This window comes from Erpetoichthys calabaricus, chromosome 6 (assembly GCF_900747795.2).
Source record: "Erpetoichthys calabaricus chromosome 6, fErpCal1.3, whole genome shotgun sequence".
NCBI lineage: Eukaryota > Metazoa > Chordata > Cladistia > Polypteriformes > Polypteridae > Erpetoichthys > Erpetoichthys calabaricus.
Window position 1 is genome coordinate 198,832,677 of NC_041399.2, and position 21,697 is coordinate 198,854,373.

Consider the following 21,697-nt stretch of genomic DNA (forward strand, 5'->3'; position numbering starts at 1 on the left):
GTGCCACCTCTCGGTCCTTCCAGGCATCCCAGCCAGGACTGACCCCCAGCCTCCTGCGACAATATATATTATATATATAAAATCCTAAGCCTAAAAGTGCAACGATTTTGTGCAGAGATTTTAAGTGACATTTTTATGTCACATTTTTTGTCACACTTTAAATCGGCTTATTTTAAAACCTACATATATATATTTGGTATCATTCTTTTCAGAATTTATCGAACTTTAATGTGATGTTGTTAGATTTTCATATTCTTATTCCGTCTTTAAATTATAAACTAAAATATCAAGAACTCAAGTCCCGTGAGACGAGACTTTGTGTCAAGACATTTAAACACACCCAGGGCTGGAAATAAAAGACAAAGAGTAGGACAGCTGCTGTACAGGCTTTTAAATGTTCAAAGCACCACGCAAGATGCAGATCACACGGCAGCAGCAGCAGCAGCAGCAACAAGCCAGCAGCTGATCGAGCAAAAACTGTATTTATTTCCCAATTTATCATCGCCTAAGAGGGGGTTTCGGAGGAGCGACCGCGTCTCCTTGGGATGCGTTCAGACCCCCTCTTCACAAAACAAGGGACACAGACGCAAAGTGGCTGGCGTGTAGCGAGCAGGGAGGTAACTCCCTAGTGTATATATGTATATATATATATATATATATGTACATATATATATATATATATATATATATATATATATATATATATATATATATATATATATACACTATATATATATATATAGTGGTAAAGGTGCTATATAGGCATCGACCCGACACAGACTGACACTGGAGGCACATATAAAAAATAAACAAAAAGGTTTTTAATTTTTCTTCAGTCATGGGCCATGTCTTCCCTGTGTCCCACAAGCCCAACACAGTCCCTAAACATCCAAAAGCACAAAGCAAAACACCACCACAAAACACTCTTCTTTCTCCTCCACTCGTCCAAGGCAGCTTTGTCCTCCTCCTCCTCCTGACTCTGCCGCCCGGAGTGGTGACTGTCGGCTTCTTTTCTAGCCCACCCAGAAGTGCTGCAGGTGCTCGTTGACCTACTTCCAGCTGCACCTCCGGGTGTGGCTGTGTTCCCGGCCAGATGGGCTTGTTAGGCCGTGCAGCTCCCCCTGGTGGTGGCCACGGAGCCCAACAGGAATGAGCTCTGACGTTCCAAAATATTGGTCCTGATGCAACCCAGGGGGGCTGCCACCAAGTGTTCCTGGGTACGTAGTGTACATCCCATGGCTGCTCCCCCAGATCCAGTGTCAAAGGAGTGTCTTGACCGGGCATGGGTCCTGGCCATCTGCCACCATATGTACAGTGCATCTGGAAAGTATTCAGAGCGCATCACTTTTTCCACATTTTGTTATTTTACAGCCTTATTCCAAAATGGATTAAATTCATTTTTTTCCTCAGAATTCTACACACAACACCCCATAATGACAACGTGAAAAAAGTTTACTAGAGGTTTTTGCAGATTTATTAAAAATAAAAAAACTGAGAAATCCCATGTCCATAAGTATTCACAGCCTTTGCTCAATACTTTGTCGATGCACCTTTGGCAGCAATTACAGCCTCAAGTCTTTTTGAATATGATGCCACAAGCTTGGCACACCTATCCTTGGCCAGTTTCGCCCATTCCTCTTTGCAGCACCTCTCAAGCTCCATCAGGTTGGATGGGAAGTGTCGGTGCACAGCCATTTTCAGATCTCTCCAGAGATGTTCAATCGGATTCAAGTCTGGGCTCTGGCTGGGCCACTCAAGGACATTCACAGAGTTATCCTGAAGCCACTCCTTTGATATCTTGGCTGTGTGCTTAGGGTCATTGTCCTGCTGAAAGATGAACCGTCACCCCAGTCTGAGGTCAAGAGCGCTCTGGAGCAGGTTTTCATCCAGGATGTCTCTGTACATTGCTGCAGTCATTTTTCAGAGGTGCTGCAAAGAGGAATGGGCTTTGTCTACTGAGCGTTATGTGGTCACAACTGAGCTGATGGTGGTTCTCTCTCTCACTGCGGGACTGTGGGTAATCGTCTCCTATTCTCCGTCTGAGCCTGCGTGCCTCACTCATATAGAATCCGAACACAGGGTCACGGGGGTCAGCTGGAGCCAATTTCAGCCAACATAGGGCACAAGGCAGGGAACCTATCTATCTATCTATCTATCTATCTATCTATCTATCTATCTATCTATCTATCTATCTATCTATCTATCTATCTATCTATCTATCTATCTATCTATCTATCTATCTATCTATCTATCTATCTATCTATCTATCTAGCTATCTATCTAGCTATCTATCTAGCTAACTAATTCATATCTATCTATCTATTTTGGCAAGCGGCTGGGGGTGGTACAAAGACCACGAGGAGGCGACCACCCTGGTGGTTTTGGGGACCACAGAAACAGAGCTTAGAAGCTCAACTCTATAGGGGCCTGTGGTCACCGCCAGGGGGCACCCTGATGCCTGGAGAGCCCTGGTCCTCAGCACTTCCGCCACACCTGGAAGTGCTGGGGGGAAGACGACCAGGGACACCCGGAGTGCTTCCAGGTGCGCAGCTGGTACTTCTGCCACACTTGGGATTGCCAGCAGAAGATTATCGGGAGACACCTGGAGCACGTCCGGGTGGGGATAAAAGGGGCCGCCTCCCTCCATTCAATGGCTTGAGTCGGGAATGGAGAAAGATGGAGCTCAGGAGGAGAGGAAAGGAGGTGGCCTGAAGAACGAAAAGGCATTGTTGAGGCCTGGACTTTGGGGGAGTTTTGGGGATGTGTGTGACCTTGGAAATAGTGATTATGAATAAACGTGTGTTGGTTGGTGAACCATTGGTGTCCGCCTGTCTGTGTCCGGGCCAGCTTCTACACTATCTAATAGTGCCTTCCATCTATCTATCTATCTATCTATCTATCTATCTATCTATCTATCTATCTATCTATCTATCTATCTATCTATCTATCTATCTATCTATCTATCTATCTATCTATCTATCTATCTATCTATCTATCTATCTATCTATCTATCAGCTTGAATTATCGTACTCTTTAGTTTAAGGTGAACGATACATGGCAAGCCATCCAGCCAGGAACAATCACCTCATTTTTTTAATTAACTCCTCTTTTTAAATGAGCCAGGGTCTACTTTACAATGTGAGACCCCCAATGTGCGCAGATCAGCCATGCAAGTGTTGTACATGTGTGTCCTTAGAACCGCTGCACTTCACTGGTGGGGAGTCCTGTCTTGCTTGAATAAAATAACGTTTTTTTATGAGAAATAGTGACAATAATAATGACAATAGGATATCTCAAAATGCACAGGAACTTATTTCAAGATATCTTCAATTATATTTCAGATACCTCAAAATGTTCAGCTTATCACTTCAAGATCTCCGGAAATCTATTTGAGATATCATAAAATGCATTTTAGGTATCTTAAACAGATGCATTTTTTGCATCTGTAATTCAATTTGAGATCTCTAAAATGCAGGTCTAGGTATCATGAAACGTAGTCTGAGATATCTCGAAATGTTAGTTTGGTTTGCCATAGGACAGAGCTATTGAAGACTGTTTTGTGTTCACTTGTGCCCCTCGGAGACTAGCGGAACACGATTAACCCTTTCGTTTACACAGAGACTTCCATCCGTGAGTTTGTGTTTGCAGTTTGGGGTGCTGCAACACCCCCTGGTGGTCACACTATATACATACTGTATACAGGGTGGCCCAGGAAAAAGTGGCCCGCCTCCACCGAGATGACTGCATTATGTGGTGAAGAGAACAATGATCAAATCTGGTACTCACATTTACAGAAGATGCTGAAAGTGATCTCCTTGTGCGTCAATACATCTCTGTGGCCATTTCATCGTGTTCATGCACACTCATTGCAACGTCATGTGATCGATTCTCTGTATCACATTTTCAGTATTCAACTTCAGTTCATTTATCGTCCGTGGATTTGTCTCATACACGCAACCCTTTAAATAACCCCACAAGAAATAGTCGCATGTTTTTAAGTCAGCCGATTGTGGTGGCCATAAACCCTTTTTGTGTCTACGGTGAGGAAACCAGCTGGCGAAAATTTCCCTTGTTGCTTTGATGGAACCTGTCCGCACGTACGCATCTGCTATTGCATTTCATTCTTGCAACAAATACTGCACTGACCACTTCAGTACACTGCCACCACAAAAGTGGTTTCCAGGGGTCAGATAGCAAGAAAGCAAGGCAGGCGACGTGACCACATCTGCCTATCCGGCAGCACTACAGGCTACCCTGTATTTCTACACATACTGTATACTCATTTATATCCATATTCTATTATCCTTATGTTATAAATAAATAGTATTATTTAATTTATTGCAATAAGTGTGACTGGGTAATTTGTTGAAAGTAGGCCACAACAGAGAAAATAAAAGTGTTTAATGGAGACTTTTGCCGATTTATGAGCCTTGTTCATTTACTGTACAGATCTCTTCATATTTCTTGTGAAACCGAGATTCCTCCACTCGACATACATTCATTGGGCGTCTTGTTTTAATTTATTACGAGTGTTGCTGAAGGCAAAACTTATAATTAATCAAATGAGTGATCATTCAACCCCTTTTCCTTCAGTAGCAATAATAGCAGTTATAATAATAATCTTCTTCTATAATACGCTGTTCGTTTTTCTGTCCAGGATTTTAAATCACCTGTAGCTCGCAAACCGTTTCACCTATTGATTTGAAATTTGCTACACATATACTACGTGACGTCTACTATCCGCTTTCGGGGTGATGATTTTATTACTCTTTTTATTTTTATTTTTATTTTATTGTAGAATCAACTGTCGGCAGCGTGCAGCAGGGCTGCCGTGTAGAGGATGCCTACGGGCGCTGTTCTCATTCCCTACCACCTTCACTAATCATTCTTGAGGCAGATTGAAGACTTATGTGCCAGATTAAGTGAAAAATTAAAGAAAACGCACTAAGTAATTGTAACACAAAAACTAACTTAATCAGTTTTAACGCGAAAAGATGCCGATGAAAGAGAAGCAGCGGGCCGCTAGGGTGGAGTACAGAAGATCTGCTCAGGAAACAGCAAGCACATCAACCTCTGAGCAAACGAATGGTAAACGTACAGAGAAAGAGGATGAAAACTATGAAAACTCAAGTCAAGTGTATTCACCTGCACGTTATCGTGCAGCGCACCGTTACTGGTAATAATAATAATAGTAGTAGTAGTAGTAGTAGTAGTAGTAATTATAGTAAATGTATTAGTAGTAGTCCTATTGTCACATAAACAACGCAGTGAAATTCTTGTGCGTATGTCAAACCAACATGCACCACACTCTCTGGTGCCATGATAATCAAGAACAGATTAAAATAAATCAAAAGGTAAAGTACCACTTCCAGTTAACGGAAATTGATTGAAATCTTCGTTTTGTACCTAATACTTGTGTGCAAAATTTGGTTGACCTAAGTGAAAGCGTCCTCAAGTTATCGCGTTCACCTACATACACACACACATACATAATTCCACAAATGGTATTTTTGGACTCGGGGAGGTCTAAAACATTGAGATTCATCAAAATCTCAAACTGGAATTTTTGGATGATTACAATACTTTCCCTATACTTTGTATACGAGAAATTAAAACAATTCAAGTAAAACACATGAACAGTATTATGCTAGAAAACACATTCTAAACTCATTGGTGTCCACAGCCAGCCACTACAGAGGTGCACAGTAATTAAGGTTAGGAGGATATGGAGTCACATTCAACTATCCCAGCAGTCTCAGGTACAAGAGAGGAGCAGACGTGGACATCACTGAGCCTTTTAAGAGTGACCAGTTAACCAACTGTAACTCATGTCTGTTTGGGGATATGGGGAGAAAGATCCCCTACAGACACAGGGAGAAGGTGAAAAGTCTACTGGGACATAATAGGGTGAAATATTCAAACCCAGCACACTGGATGTGTACCACACCATTATTATACATTCACTTGCTGTACAGGATATCATTTTTAACCCACTTTCCAGTTCTGATCACTTCGAAATGTTATTAATTTTACCTTGACCAGGTGATGCCTTTCTCTTCTTTCCAGCCCTTGGGGAGGACGCTGTATGCATGAGAGTTGAACTGGATACGGTATCCTTTGTAGTGACCCCACCTGTTCTTTTGATTTGGGTTGTAGAAGTGAAGATATCTGGGAAGCGTCTTGCCAAAAGGGAACGCAGCGTGCCTCTCTTTCTCATGTTGAGTACGATGGAGCTTTGATTGCACAATGAAGTGAGAAGGACTCCACGGATTGGTAATGTTCTCATATTTTAGTGCCAGGCTTTCAAAACTGTTCTGTCTTCCTGCAAATAAAATTTGTTTTTGTTATAAACGGAGGGATTAAAGCAAAACAAAGCAGGCAGTGTGATATAACGGCAAAGGGACAGGACTTTAAATCTGTTCGTTTGTCTATCTATCTATCTATCTATCTATCTATCTATCTATCTATCTATCTATCTATCTATCTATCTATCTATCTATCTATCTATCTATCTATCTATCTATCTATCTATCTATCTATCTATCTATCTATCTATCATATAGTGCCTTTCATATCTATCTATATGTCTATCTATCTATCATATAGTGCCTTTCATATCTATCTATGTATCTATCTATCTATTATATAGTGCCTTTCATATCTATCTATCTATCTATCTATCTATCTATCTATCTATCTATCTATCTATCTATCTATCTATCTATTATATAGTGCCTTTCATATCTATCTATCTATCATATAGTGCCTTTCATATCTATCTATCTATCTATCTATAGTGCTTTTCATTAACTATTTATTGTATAATGCCTTTCATATCTATCTACAGTATCTATCTCTCATGTAGTGTCTTTCATTATCTATCTATCTATCTATCTATCTATCTATCTATCTATCTATCTATCTATCTATCTATCTATCTATCTATCTATCTATCTATCTATTATATAGTGCCTTACATATCTATCTATTATATAGTGCCTTTCATATCTATCTACAGTATATATCTCTCATATAGTGTCTTTCATTATCTATCTATCTATCTATCTATCTATCTATCTATCTATCTATCTATCTATCTATCTATTATATAGTGCCTTTCATATCTATCTATCTATCTATCTATCTATCTATCTATCTATCTATCTATCTATCTATCTATCTATCTATCTATCTATTATATAGTGCCTTTCATATCTATCTATCTATCTATCTATCTATCTATCTATCTATCTATCTATCTATCTATCTATCTATCTATCTATCTATCATATAGTGCCTTTCATATCTATCTATCTATCTATTATATAGTGCCTTTCATATCTATCTATCTATCTATCTATTTATCTATCTATCTATCTATCTATCTATCTATCTATCTATCTATCTATCTATCTATCATATAGTGCCTTTCATATCTATCTATCTATCTATCTATCTATCTATCTATCTATCTATTATATAGTGCCTTTTATATCTATCTATCTATCATATAGTGCCTTGCATATCTATATATCTATCTATTATATAGTGCCTTTCATATCTATCTATCTATCTATTATATAGTGCCTTTCATATCTATATATCTATCTATCTATTATATAGTGCCTTTCATATCTATCTATCTATCTATTATATAGTGCCTTTCACAGCATGTTTCTACAGTGTGTGTCTTTATACAGCGTACAGTAAATATAATGTTTTATCTCCCTGACTGACTGACTGACTGACTGATAAGAAATTCTCCACAATCTGTAGAAGCCTAAAGATAACCAGTTTTCACTAATGGATCAATGTCATGGACCTGAGGCCTATATTAGTCCAAACTCGCTAATTTAATTCTAATATAAAATATAAAATTCGCTGTAATTTAATTATAAAACTGTGGTGATGTTGCACATCTAATGTCAGAGGGCAGTCTCAGTGCTGGTTGTCGGTCATCAGCATGAATGTCTGACTGCAAGTAAGAGGCATTGTGGTTCACATCCTGCCATTAGCTTTATTTTTCTAATTTTAATTTTTTTTTTATGTTTTGTGGAGACATCTTCAGCTTCAGCTACATCTTCCTGATTGACTGAGTGACAAACTGAGAGCAGTGCCGGTGTTAGGTTGTTTTGTGCCCTAGGCCAAGCTTATTAGTGTGTCAAGTGACTGTTCGGTAGCTAACTCATGTGGCTGGGTCCACCCACACCCCTATGACCTGCGCCCTAAGCGAACCCCTAATTCTACTTAATGGTGGCACCAGCCTGACTGAGAGAAATTCCTTGGCTATTTGAAAACAACCTACAGAAAAACATTTTCCAGTATATGTGCCTATCTCAAGGCCCTGAGGCCCACAAAAATCCAATCCTACCCAAAATTGTCCTTTTGAAAAATGTGGAGAAAACACAAATTATATTTCGCTTTCATAGTTGGAAAGGAACATCCTAGTGCTGGTCTATGGCGGTTACAAGAGTGCACGTCTGACTGTGTGTTAGTAGTCCTGTTCGTATTCTTGTTTGCTTTATTCACATGTAATGTGAGAAGCTCCTACTGTGATAGCCATGTCTGTCTGCCTTTCTGTCCTTCTGTCAGCATAAAACAATTTGGCCCTTTATGGAGCAATTTTATTGAAATCTAGCACACTTATTCTTCTGGACAATTCCATTTTTGTTGGGATGTCTTGAGCAGATCGCACCGTAACAGAGTTTTAAAATTTCAAGATCTGCCTCCCCACCTCCTTCACTGGTCAAGAGCCCTGTCTTCAATTCAAAAGCTCAATCCTGTTTAAGTCCATTTCCTGTTCATGTACTACTCTGATTTTGTGGACATATTTAATTACAAATATTTTAGCAAAAAAAATGCTTGATTTTTACATGTTTGGAACATACAACTGTATGACATGACATGCTGAGTACACGACATGTTCTGATATTGCTTCCCGTTGTCCAGCGCTGCTCTCCAAAGATACCCATTCTATCAGTTCTCCATGAAAACACGACATTAAAAAATTGTCTTAACCTCACTACAAACCACCAAAGCCTCATGTTCCTTAGGGAACTAGGAGGCATACGAGAGAAGATAAGAGGCTACAAACCACATGGGGTAAGAAACAAATAACAAAAATGTAATTTTTGATCAGAGTATCCCTTTACGTGATTCACGGAAGATCACACTTTTCGTGATTTACACCTCGTACATGAAGCTGGAACCAAGTGGTTTCCAGTCGCTCTGCTCTACTAGCCCACTAGGTCACACTCCCCACCTTTATAAAGGATTCATGGAGAACAAGTGGAGAGGCCTTACCTGCTACGTCTAAGTCAACCTTGTAGTTGACCAGATGGGTGTGCAGATTCCCCAGGACGTAGCTGTACACCTTGTTACCATAGTTCACACCTTCAGAAGTGAAGAATTGGGAGTGAATGTATCCGGTTGCACTGACTCTCGACTCCACCACCCCATTCTGATAAAAGTAGAAATCCCAGATGTAGTCATAATTATAAACTGTTGAGGTGGTCCGAATGACTAGAGCAGTGTTCTCCAGGCCAGCATAAAAGTTGTAGCCACCTCTGAAGTTGTTATTGTAGTGTCTTCGCAAAGGAGTGTTGGTCGTCATCTCAAAGATACAAAGGGCATTCTTGTAACGAATTGGGTGATTTGTGTCATAGAAATGATAAAGGTCGATGAAGGTAGCAACCTCAGGACAGTCTATACCAGGAGCCAGCTCGTAGCCCACAGTTCCCATTCCCCAGCCGGCGTCAATATATTTTGTTTGCATGGCAGCGGGTGAGTTTCCGGCATAGAAGGCCAACGCCTCCTGGAGGCTGATCTCGTAGGCTATTCTTTCTCCGTTGAAGCGAATGTCAAACAGTTGTAGGCCTGCACTGGAGCGTACACGAAATGCAAACGACCAGCCTGCATATTCAACAAAATTGTTCTCCACTCGATACCGTGGTCCCTGAGGTAGCACTGTCTTGGGCCCATGGATGTTGTTTGGAGTGTTTCTCTCACCACGGGGTATATAGGTGGAGAAGAGGTCTTCATCATTATGTTCACCAAGCTTGACCTTCCGAACCGCCCCTCTCTCATATTTCTCAACGAGTTCCTCCACACTGTCAAAGTACTGCTCGTTGTACCAGACCTTTTCTACAAACCACTCAGACGAATCCAAAGATTTGTGGTTGATGAAGACTTCGAATCCTATTGGGTGAATGAAGTAGCCTTCAACGAACTTCTGCAGCATTATCCAGGTCCGCCTCTCTCCTGACTCCAGACCACGTGGGGCAATGTCGGAGAAAGTCAGGCATCTGTCGGTGCAGTTGTGGAAAGAAAATCCAGAGCTTTCTATCAAAATTCGATACGCTTTTTCTGTGACCTCTTTTAGTATTTTAGTTAAATGTTTGTACTCCACTAAGCTGATAGGCCTTGATTCAAACTTTATGGACTGCTTCGATTTAAAGGTTCGAGGTTTCAAGCAAGTAGGATTGGGTAATGGACTAACAATATACTCGGTGATGTTTGGATGAGGCTGGTCGCCAAACTGAATAACTACTCTGGCCTGGCGTACTGGCTTCTCATGGCCTTTGTCCAGCGCTCTGAGAGCCTCGCTCTTCTTGGGAACGTGCAACTCAATCAAGAAGATGCTGTTTTTCTTCAGGGTTTCCTCCTTTACTGAAGAGAGACGTAGATCTGGACGCAAAAACAAAAAGTTCTTCACCTCTTTCAATTCCTGTGGACTTAAATCAGCAAAGATCGAGGCACCCTGCCTGGCCCTTTCTCTCTCAGCTGGGTGACAAATTGCTGTTGTGGCGGACAACAGAGCCATGCTTACGACTAAGTGCTGCCACATCTCCACTCAGAGACCTACAAAAGAAATAGTACAATGGAATGAAGTTTAAAGAACCTTATTAAAAGCCAACTAAAGCTCATTTATTAGCTCATAGGAGTGAAAAATCAAACAAGAGATCTCCATAATATCTTTTTGGTTTCTCCTAGACAACAATGAGATCAGAAAGAAATAAAGTGGAGACATGTTCTTTAGTCTTATAAGAGATGGGCGGCAGTTCAACCCCACCGGGACGCCCCTGAGGTGAAAAGATGGGGAAAGGCAGCTTTTGTAGGACACTGCCTCCCCACAAGATGCTAGATGGTAGCTCCCGTTGGAGTATAGTGGTGCCCCGGATTCCCACATGGCATCCTGGGACTTGGAGTTCACTATCTCAGCACTGTTTTGGTACCGTGGGTGCTGCCAGAGGGTGCTGTGGAAGGACTGGGGGAGTCTCGCTTCCCTTATACCTCAGAAGTACTAGGAAGTCACGAGAACAAGAGCCCCGAAGTACTTCCGGGCTGATTAAATAACTTTAATTCTCTGCCTGACCCGGAAGTGCTGACAAGTCACGTGGTTGGAAGAGCAGAAGCACAACCGGGTCAAGGACTATTTAAAGGACTACTGAAGACTCAGCAGGCAAGTCCAGAGTCAGGTGGAGGTGAATGAAGGATGCTGGGAGGTGTGAAGAAGAAGAGAGTTGTATTTATTATTGAGAATTGTAAATTACTTGCTTGTTTAGTGTGGCTGTGGCGCTTGGAGGCACTGTTTATAGAAGAAGAAAGAATTGAAGATCTTCTTAGTGCTTTTACCCGGTGTCCTGAGCATCTGTCTGTTGGGTTTAAAGGGGCAACAGTGCCACCTAGCGTTCACAGTCTCCAGCTTCTCAGAAATTTCTCCTGAGGAAAAAAACACCTAGGTGTTCTCCCCAGTGTCTCCTCTTGACCTTCAGCAGAGACCTCAGCAAAAGTCACACAATGACCTCAGGTCTCCCAAATGACATGTCATTTATTTATTTAATTTTTTACAATTTCAAAGTATTTGCACTGTGTGTTAGGTGATATATGGTGGAATGCATGGACAGTTGTTTGTGGTAATAGAACACTTTAATATGATTACAAAACTGTAGCCCCTGCTTCTGAATCATACTATTAGCTCCTGTAATTTACGAGGGATGTTCAAAAAAATTCCACAGTTTTATATTTTTGTTGGAAACGTTGAAGGTGGGAGGAGTAGTAATTGCTCATTAAAAAGTTGGTATGAGACTGGAAAAATTTCATCGCAAACGAAGGTGACTATTGAAAGTGATGTCATGTATTTTAGAAAAGTGTGGAATCTTTTTGAACGTCCCTCATATATCGCTGTGCTCCAGTTAGATCAGGAATATTGGTTAAGATGTTGGACTCCAAACCCTGAGATTGCAGGTTCAAATCCCACTACTGACACCACTGTGTGACCACAAGGAAGTCACTTCATCTGCCTGTGCTCCAATTGGAAAAACACAAGAAATGGAAGCAATGCTGTAAGTCACCTTTGGTAAAAGACATCCATCCAATAATAAGCAAAACATATGAAGTCTTGAAAGAGATGAAAAGAAGACTAGAAAGAGACCTGACAAAATACGACATGCTGTTTTCAAACCAAATTCTCAAATTCGACTCCTTAGTTGTATCTCATGCCTCTTTTTTTTTTGAAGTTACGTCTCCTAAGGAATTTTAGGAGAAACATCTGTGACAAAGTTGATTCTTAAAAGAAACGTAAAGGAGAATCTCGTGAGCCATCAAAGATCAACCACTAAGCACTAAAACTTTCCTATGGGAAACTCTTATAACTTTGCTCTGCTTTTCACATTCATTCTTTGACTCACCTACGTTTAACCATAGATCTTCAAATGAGGGTCTGCTTAGAATTCCAAGAGCTAAACTTAAAAGAAGTGGTGAGGTGGCCTTCTGCTGTTATGCACCTCAAATCTGAATAGCTGACCGATAGAAATTTGCCAGGCTAATACAGTGGAGCACTTTAATAAACTGCTAAAGACCCGTTACTTTAAAATGGCTTTCTCATAGCTTCATTTTAGTGTAACCCTGATATTCTGTATATGCATTTAATTATTATTTTTATCATGGCTCCGCAATCTGTACTAAACCCTATTTTCTCTGCTGTTCTCTTTCCGTTTTTTTATGGTGTTGATCTGCGCCACCTGATCAGGGAACCATGCAGTCCCTACACTGATGGACTGAAGGTCAGATGTCCACATGACCATCATCGTCTAATTCTTCCTCGTGAAGCCTGAAAACCATGAGGACTGACTAAGATCATTTATGTTAGGTAGAATGCCCAGTGGGCGCTGGGTGGTCTTGAGGCCTCAGAACCCCTGCAGATTTTGTTTTCTTTTTTCTCCAGCCCTCTGGAGTTTTTTTTCTTTGTTCTGTCCTCCTGGTCATTGGACCTTACTTTATTTTTTGTTACTAGGGGGTTTTGCCCCCTGCTCACATTGCTCGGCAGCCCCCTGGGCCTGCGCTATGCGCCAGCCACTCACGTATGTGGATTTCACTTTCACCAAACAACAAATCTTTTATTTCTTACGGATAGGCCTCTTCATCAAGAAGAAACACTACTTTTCCCTGATGGCAACACAAATTAGATGATCTACAAGTCTCCGACTTAAAGTTTAAATCCGAACAATATATTCGATCTCTATTTGCTGTTCCGTTATTTTGCTGAGTAATAATTTCTGTTTGTTTGAAGTAATGCGATCTTTACTGTCAGTTTTTTGAGACTTTCAAATTTTCGTATTTCCATTATTTCTAACCTGCTCTGCATGTGTATCGCACCAACGTTTTTGAATTCTTTACGACGTTCTACTTTGTCATCTACTCTTTGTCTTTTATTTCCAACCCCAGGTGTGGTTAAATCTCTTGGCACAAAGTCTCGTCTCTCGGGACGTGAGAGTGTCTCTCTGAAAATGTCACGTCTCATCCCAGGCTAAAAAGTCTCATGTCATCCCAGGATTTTTTTATTATAATAGAGAAACTTAGCATTAACTAATCTTATTTTTATGTTTCTTTTTTCTTTCTTCATCTTGTAAAGAACTTTGAGCTACATCATTTGTATGAAAATGGCCTATAGAAATAAATGTTGGACAGTTTGGACAGTTTCATCCGTCCATATTTTTGTTCTTCTACGTTCTTTGAACCTGCTTAATTGAAATTAAGACTTGCATGGAGCCAAGTTTCTAATATGAAGCTGTCTGTTGTCTTCTTGGTGGTCTGAGCTAAAAAGTACATAAATGGAGGATGGAGTTGAGTGTGGCACTGTTGACTAACAGTTCTCTACTTGCACTTCTACTGAGAAGAGCCTGACTAACCAGACGACTGCTAGCATTTCCATATCCCTTCTCTTCTCCTGATTCTTCTGGTCTACTCCTAAAATAAGATCTATATTACATATGTGAATGTAAATATATAAATATATCATGTCAAGCACATCCCCCTCTGGGCCTTCTTCAAGACTCCAGTAAGGAAGGTAATACCACCCCGAGCAGAGTGGGGGGTACTGTCATTAACTTCATCTCAGGATTTCAGAAGCTCATGAGCCGGATGAGAAGTAACCCAGTTGTCACTTTCACTGCAAAGCTCCACCCCTTCCAGAACATCAGTATAAAACTCTCAGGGGCCACCAGAAGAAGGTATTCAGTTAGAAGGCCTGACTTGGAGGACGATGGAGCAACTCATTCAAGTATCATCTTTCTTCTGTACTGTTAAACTGAAAATTACAGAAGTATAGCCACTAAGAGAAACTGACGGAACACAACACATTCATGGCGGTGCTCAGTTGCCGTTAGTCTAGTTGAAGCCAAGGTCAAATGAACATTGATGCTCTGCTGTGAGATTGCACCATTGCTGAACAATGCACTGTAGTGAGATTTCTTTGGACAGGAGAGAAGCCTGATGAAATTCACCAAAGGATGTTGGCTTGTGCGGATCAGTTACCTGTTGGGGTTGCCATCTTGTGCAAACATTATGGTACCCCAAGTCATCATGCACTACAGCATGTGCAGATCTATAGCTGATACCCAAACCACTTCTATGATGAAGGCATTCACCATGTTGATGTCTGCTTGCTTGCATGATGTTGATGGCTGATCAGATCAGATCGAGCTTCATTAGTTACACTTATTCTATGATGAAGGCATTCACCATGTTGATGTATGCTTGTTTGCATGATCTTTTTGGCAGATCAGATCAGATCGAGCTTCATCAGTTACACTTGTTCTATGATGGAAGAATTTGCCATGTTGATGTGGACTTGTGGGCATGATGTTGATGGCATATCAGATTGAGCTTCGTCAGTTACACTTGTTCTATGATGAAGGCCTTTGCCATGTTGATGTAGGCTTGTTTGCATGATGTTGATGGCAGATCAGATCAAATCAAACTTAATCAGTTACACTTGATCTATGATTAAGGCATTCTCCATATTGATGTGGACTTGTGTGCTTGATGTTGATAGAAGATCAGATCAGATCAAGCTTCATCAGTTACACTTGTTCTATGATGGAAGCATTTGCTTTGTTGATGTGGACTTGTGGGCATGATGTTAATGGCTGATCAGATTGAGCTTCGTCAGTTACAATTGTCCTATGATGAAGGCATTCACCATGTTGATATAGGCTTGTTTGCATGATGTTGATGGCAGATCTGATCAGATCGAGCTTCTTCAGTTACACTTGATCTATGATTAAGGCAATTGTCATATCAATGTGGACTTGTGGCCATGATGTTGATAGAAGATCAGATTGAGCTTCGTCAGTTACACTTGTTCTATGATGAAGGCATTCTCCATGTTGATGTCAGCTTGCTTGCATGATGTTGAAGGCATATCAGATTGTGCTTCGTCAGTTACACTTGTTCTATGATGGAAGCATTCGCCATGTCGATATATGCTTGTGTGCTTGATGTTGATAGAAGATCAGATCAGATCAAGCTTCTTCATTTACACTTGTTATATGATAAAGGCATTCTCCATGTTGATGTAGGCTTGTGTGCTTGATGTTGATAGAAGATCAGATCAGATCGAGCTTCATCAGTTACACTTGTTCTATGAAGGAAGCATTTGCCATGTTCATGTGGACTTGTGAGCATGATGTTGATGGCAGATAAGATCAGATCGAGCTTCGTCACTTACACATGTTCTAAATCTTTCTACCCCTTGGTTGAGTCCTGCTGTTTTCACTTCCATGCTGAGCCAACATCATTTGGTGAATTTCAGGAGGTTTCTCTCCCTCTGTTCAAACAAATCTCACTACTGTTCAACAATGGTGCAATCCCACAGTGGAGTGTCCACCTTCATTTGACATGGCTTCAGCTAGACTAATGGCAGAGTGCTGTGCTGAGCTATGCATGTCCAAACTACCTATTAGTCATCGCAATAATGTTGCATTGCGTTAGCTTCTATCTGTTGAGGTTACTGCATCATTTTCAAATTGCCTTTACTTTTTGATTTATCCACTGTAGATGCTACATGGGCTGGATGGACATCCTGGCCAGAAGAGGAGATGGTTCCTTACCCAGACGGGAGGCTCCCAACAGGCACACAGGCATAGAAGCATCCCAGCCAGGGAGAAAGGAGGGATCGGACCCAGAAGGATGAACCAAAAGGGATGGACGGACTTGGAAAAGAAAGACGTCGCTGGAGGTTTTTTACTCCCCCAGTATGCTAGATGGCAGCAGCCCCGGAGGTCGGTACACAGTAGGAAACCAGCAGGGAATTCTGGGATATGTAGTCCAGCAGTGGATCACTTCTGGGGTCACTGGGTGCCACGAGAGGGCACTGCAGGGAGACACGCTCCCTATTGTAATGGACTTCCATGAGACCCGGAAATGCTTTCATCGGGAAGTCACCCTGGCACAGGAAGTACTCCCGGGTCTGTAATAAAAGGAACCACACTCCCTTATCCAGGTGAGTCGGGGCTGGGAGCTAGTGGAGCAACGCTTGAGTGGAGGAGGGCAGAGCGGTAGGGAGAAGGAAAGCATTGTGGAGAGGAAGGCCTGTGTTTGTGTTTCTGCTTGTGCTTCTATCACTTTTTGGAGGTAATTATAATAAAACCTTCCAGTATTTGAACTCTGGACTGTGCAGGTGTGTTCGTGTTGGGGTCTGGGGCTCACCGACACCCCTGGTTTTATCAGACCACGTACTACGTGTTAAAGCGCAGTGACTATATTCTAGTACGGTTTGGCATTTACAATTAGACTGTGATGCTACCTTACTTTAGGTATTAGATGAGACTGTTGGGATGAGAGGGCCGTGGCGAAGTGCAGTTTTTAAATAAATAATACAATAATACGTGGAGCGTTCAGGCTCCGATCGGGTGTGAGACTTTGTGCTGCGGCAGTAAGAAAGCCATTCCTTAATGCAGAGGTTCTCAAACTGTGGGGCAGGCCCCCCTAGGGGGGGCGCAAAGATATAAAAAAAAGAAAACAAGAATCGAAAATATGAAAAATAAATCTATTGAAACCAAAACAAATGAACTTAAACTACATTCTGATACTAGACAAATAAATATAGAGTTAGATAAATGTCAATAAAAGTTAAGTAGGTATAATAAAATATGCATCTATGATATAGCATTAATTAAAAAAGAACAAACTGGTATTAGTGGGGTCCTTTCAAAAAAAGTTAGGGGGGCGCGATTAAAACTATTATGAAAACTCGGGTCACAAATGTTTAAAGTTTGAGAAACGCTGCTTTAATGGACAAAATAGGGCCTGTGGACGACTGCAGACTGGACAAAGTCTCATCTTCACAGTAGACACTGATGCTTGCTTTTGTCGACCTGCAATGTTAAGCTGTTGTGCTGTGGGGCGCCTGTGATCACGCAGGCTGGTGACCCTCAGAAACTTGCCTTCTGATTGGCTCGTGACTTTGGCTCGGCCTATCAGAGTCTCTCTCAGTGTCCAGTTGCCTCTGGATTGTGTAGGACACCACTGGACTCTCTGACATTTGTTTTGCAATTTCTCTAAATGAAAGGCCTACACTTCTAGAAGTGACAACGCTCTGTCGCATTTCATTTGTTAATTACCATTTTCTTACCATTATCACCGGAATTGACAACTTCTACAGTATAATATTGTCCAAGTCGTACTTCAGAGGGTGTAGTGACACAGTCTGTTCTGACTCTGCTTTAAGACACACGGAGGGCTTTTAAGTAATCAGCACAAGTTGGGACACCGGTGCAAATTGTTTGCAAGGCTTCATTTGTTTTAATTGTTGCAGAACATTTGTAGGTTGTGACCTTAGAGTTGTGAAGAAGGCCCATTTGTAATATTCTGAAATTTGCTTTTTTACACTTTTTGCTAACCTGAACTTTAAATTTAAAGCTCTGACAGTTTAGTGCTTACCTTTCCACCATTTAAGGTTATTCATTGTATTCCAATTTGAAGAAATAACTGGAAAAACTGAGGTGTTGCAAAACTTTTGACAGGTAGTGTATTATGTGCCTGGCTCTGAGATACTAACTCAGGATAGGTATAACTGCATTTGATTACAAAGAATAACCAATTATAAAAAATCGTGTCATGTCTGGAATTAAAAATATCATTAACAGTTTCTTCACTTCCTACGAATATACTCAGTTTTTTAACCATTGGACTTGGTGCCCACCCTGTTAACAAATGATTGAAGGCACCAAACAGCCCTGGACAGGCCAAACTCATATTCATTCATACAAGGCCCTCAATCAACAGCTAAACTACAGGACTTCTGAATGTGGATGGGACCAGAAGTACCGCAAGAATCCCACTTGGACACAAAGAGAATGCTGGGGGCCTGAACTTAGGACTCTGGAGCTGTGAGTTGGGGACATTAGATAGATAGATAGATAGATAGATAGATAGATAGATAGATAGATAGATAGATAGATAGATAGATAGATAGATAGATAGATAGATAGATAGATACTTTATTAATCCCAAGGGGAAATTCACAAAGTGATCAATAAATAAAAATAGAAAAATAAAAGTAGAAAAGTACACATACACATACAGTCATACACGGAGCTGCTGAAAAGGCTGCCACTCTCAGTGGCGCCGGAACTAGGAACTAAGAATATTAGCCGCGTGACTACCACTAAGATCTTTAAATAACTGCTGAAAGAAGACTGGCAGACCACCCAACGACTAACCCACCTGAGACTTTTTCACAGGTCAACTTGAGATACTCAATGAAAATGTAAAGAAAAAGTCTAAGAGAACTGGAGACTGATAATCCCATAATTGATAAGCATCTTTTTCTCAGTCACAAAAAAATAATTTGCAACGATGCGTAAAAGATGACATGTAAGTCTGATGTGAGATGATTAAACAAAATCTCTGTTTTCCAAGCACTTTGCATTTTTGTGCAGTTCATTGGAATAAGGGGGAAGGCAAATGCTTCAAATCATGACATTCTATTCTGTATAATTATATCCCATAATTCACAACTCTGAATTTGATTGCTTTATTCTATCATTTAATCATCATTTTTTTTTCTAACCCGATTAATCAAGACGAGGGTCATGTGGGCTGCTGAACACCACCCTGTCCAGAATCAGGAGCAAGGCAGAAATAAACTCTGGGCAGGGTGCCAGTCCATCACAGGGGGAAAATACAAACACACAGACACACACAGACACAGCAGGGAAAACATAGCGCTGGGCAAATCACCAAACCCTCAAGTCTTTGAACGGTGGCACGAAACTGGAGCACCCGGAAGAAACCCACACAGACACGGGGCAAACCTGCAGACTCCGTGTAGACAGGAAGGACACCAACGGTGGTCTCCGTACTGAAAGGGAGCAGCGCTGCGACTGTGCCAACGTGCCACCCCAGTTTAATTGTGGTCATAACTGTTTCATTGCTTCCTTTATTTCTTTACTGCCACTTAACATTTCTGTCATTCAGAGATAGATAGATAGATAGATAGATAGATAGATAGATAGATAGATAGATAGATAGATAGATAGATAGATAGATAGATAGATAGATAGATAGATAGATAGATAGATAGATAGATAGATAGATAGATAGATAGATTTTTTTCTCTATCAATCTATTTTATACTGTATATTGCCTTTTATCTATCCAATATAGTGCCTTTTATCTATATATCTATCTCTGTCTCATATAGTGCCTTTTATCTTTCTACCTATTTACTATAGCACCTTTCCTTTATCTATCTATCTATTGTGGTAATAAATTTTGTTTTCTGGTTGAGATTTTGAGTCATTTGGGGGTGGTGGTAATTACTACCACACTATCTATCTACAGTATTATATAGCGCTATTCATATCTATCTATCTATCTATCTATCTATCTATCTATCTATCTATCTATCTATCTATCTATCTATCTATCTATCTATCTATCTATCTATCATATAGTATTTTTCATTATCTATCTATAATATAGTGCATTTCATATCTATCTATCTATTATATAGTGTCTTTCATTATCTATTTATAATATAGTGCCTTTAATATCTATCTATTATATAGTGCCTTTCATATCTATCTATCTATTATATAGACCCTTTCATATCTATCTATCTATTATATAGTGTCTTTCATTATCTATTTATAATATAGTGCCTTTAATATCTATCTATTATATAGTGCCTTTCATATCTATCTATCTATTATATAGACCCTTTCATATCTATCCCTCTATCTATTATATAGTGCCTTTCATATCTATCTATCTATTATATAGAGCATTTCATATCTATCCCTCTATCTACTATATAGTGCCTTTCATATCTATCTATCCCTCTATCTATTATATAAAGCCTTTCATATTTATCCCTCTATCTATTATATAGTGCCTTTCATATCTATCTATCTATCTATCATTTAGTGTCTTTCGTTATCTATCTATTATATAGTGCCTTTCATTATCTATCTATTATATAGTGCCTTTCATTATCTATCTATCTATCTATCTATCTATCTATCTATCTATCTATCTATCTATCTATCTATCTATCTATTATATAGTGCCTTCACTATTTATCTATCTATATATTTGTCTATAATATGATATGATATAAACATTTTATATAATACTGTTTAATATAATTTAACATAATATCTTGATGACACTCTGGATATGTGGGTTTGGTATGGAAAATGAAATGAAGGATAATATAATATAATATAATATAATATAATATAATATAATATAATATAATATAATATAATATAATATAATATAATATAATTTCCTACCTGAAAATTATGTTTAAATATTCAGAATGAAAATAAAAAAGTGAAATAATTCCTTATAATTAGCTACAGTTCGTGCACCTGGCACATACAATATAATATCTGTGCAGGTGACATCAGACACGCTCCTTTTAACGACATACACAGTAAATCTCCTTACCTGCTGGCCGCCTAAGATGAAAGTCTGCTGCTCAGGTGACTCTCTGCCCTTAACACGACTGCTGGTGCCTTTAATCTCTCGCTTGTGGCTTTCGTGGGCTGCCGTCTTGATGCTTTTGTTTTATGAACACGAGCCCATGTTTGTTTGTGCGGCGGTCACTCCCCTTTCACTCCTTTATTGCACTGACGCTGAAGAAGCAGAGCCGGTTGATAAGCTGCCCGCAGTTAACTAACTCAAAATCACACAAGCGTTAACGTCTGAACGGCTGATTTTTCTGGTAAATTATTAATCTTGTTAAACTTGACATATTTGTTTAAACTTCGTAGAACGGTAAACAAGCATTGCAAAAGTTCAGATCATTTACGTGAGCTAGGGAGGAGAGCATCACCTTGGCACAAGATCATGCAGGGATGCATTTGGTGCTAAACCCCCCATGCTTGGCACCATCACGCCCAAG

The 21,697-nt window shown here is 40.1% G+C and overlaps 1 protein-coding gene across 1 annotated transcript in view; it reads right to left on the reverse strand.

Annotated features, from left to right (window-relative positions):
* Window positions 1-21,422, reverse strand: part of aoc1 (amine oxidase copper containing 1) — a 32,602-nt gene extending 11,180 nt beyond the window's left edge. Inside the window, exons 1-3 of the mRNA XM_028804304.2 lie at window positions 21,241-21,422; window positions 9,304-10,860; window positions 6,034-6,322 (exon numbers count right to left, since the gene is read on the reverse strand). Of these exons, the coding sequence (XP_028660137.1) occupies window positions 6,034-6,322; window positions 9,304-10,846 (1,832 nt within the window). The 5' untranslated portion in view covers window positions 10,847-10,860; window positions 21,241-21,422. The remainder of the gene's footprint in view (window positions 1-6,033; window positions 6,323-9,303; window positions 10,861-21,240) is intronic.
* Window positions 21,423-21,697: the final 275 nt, after the last annotated feature.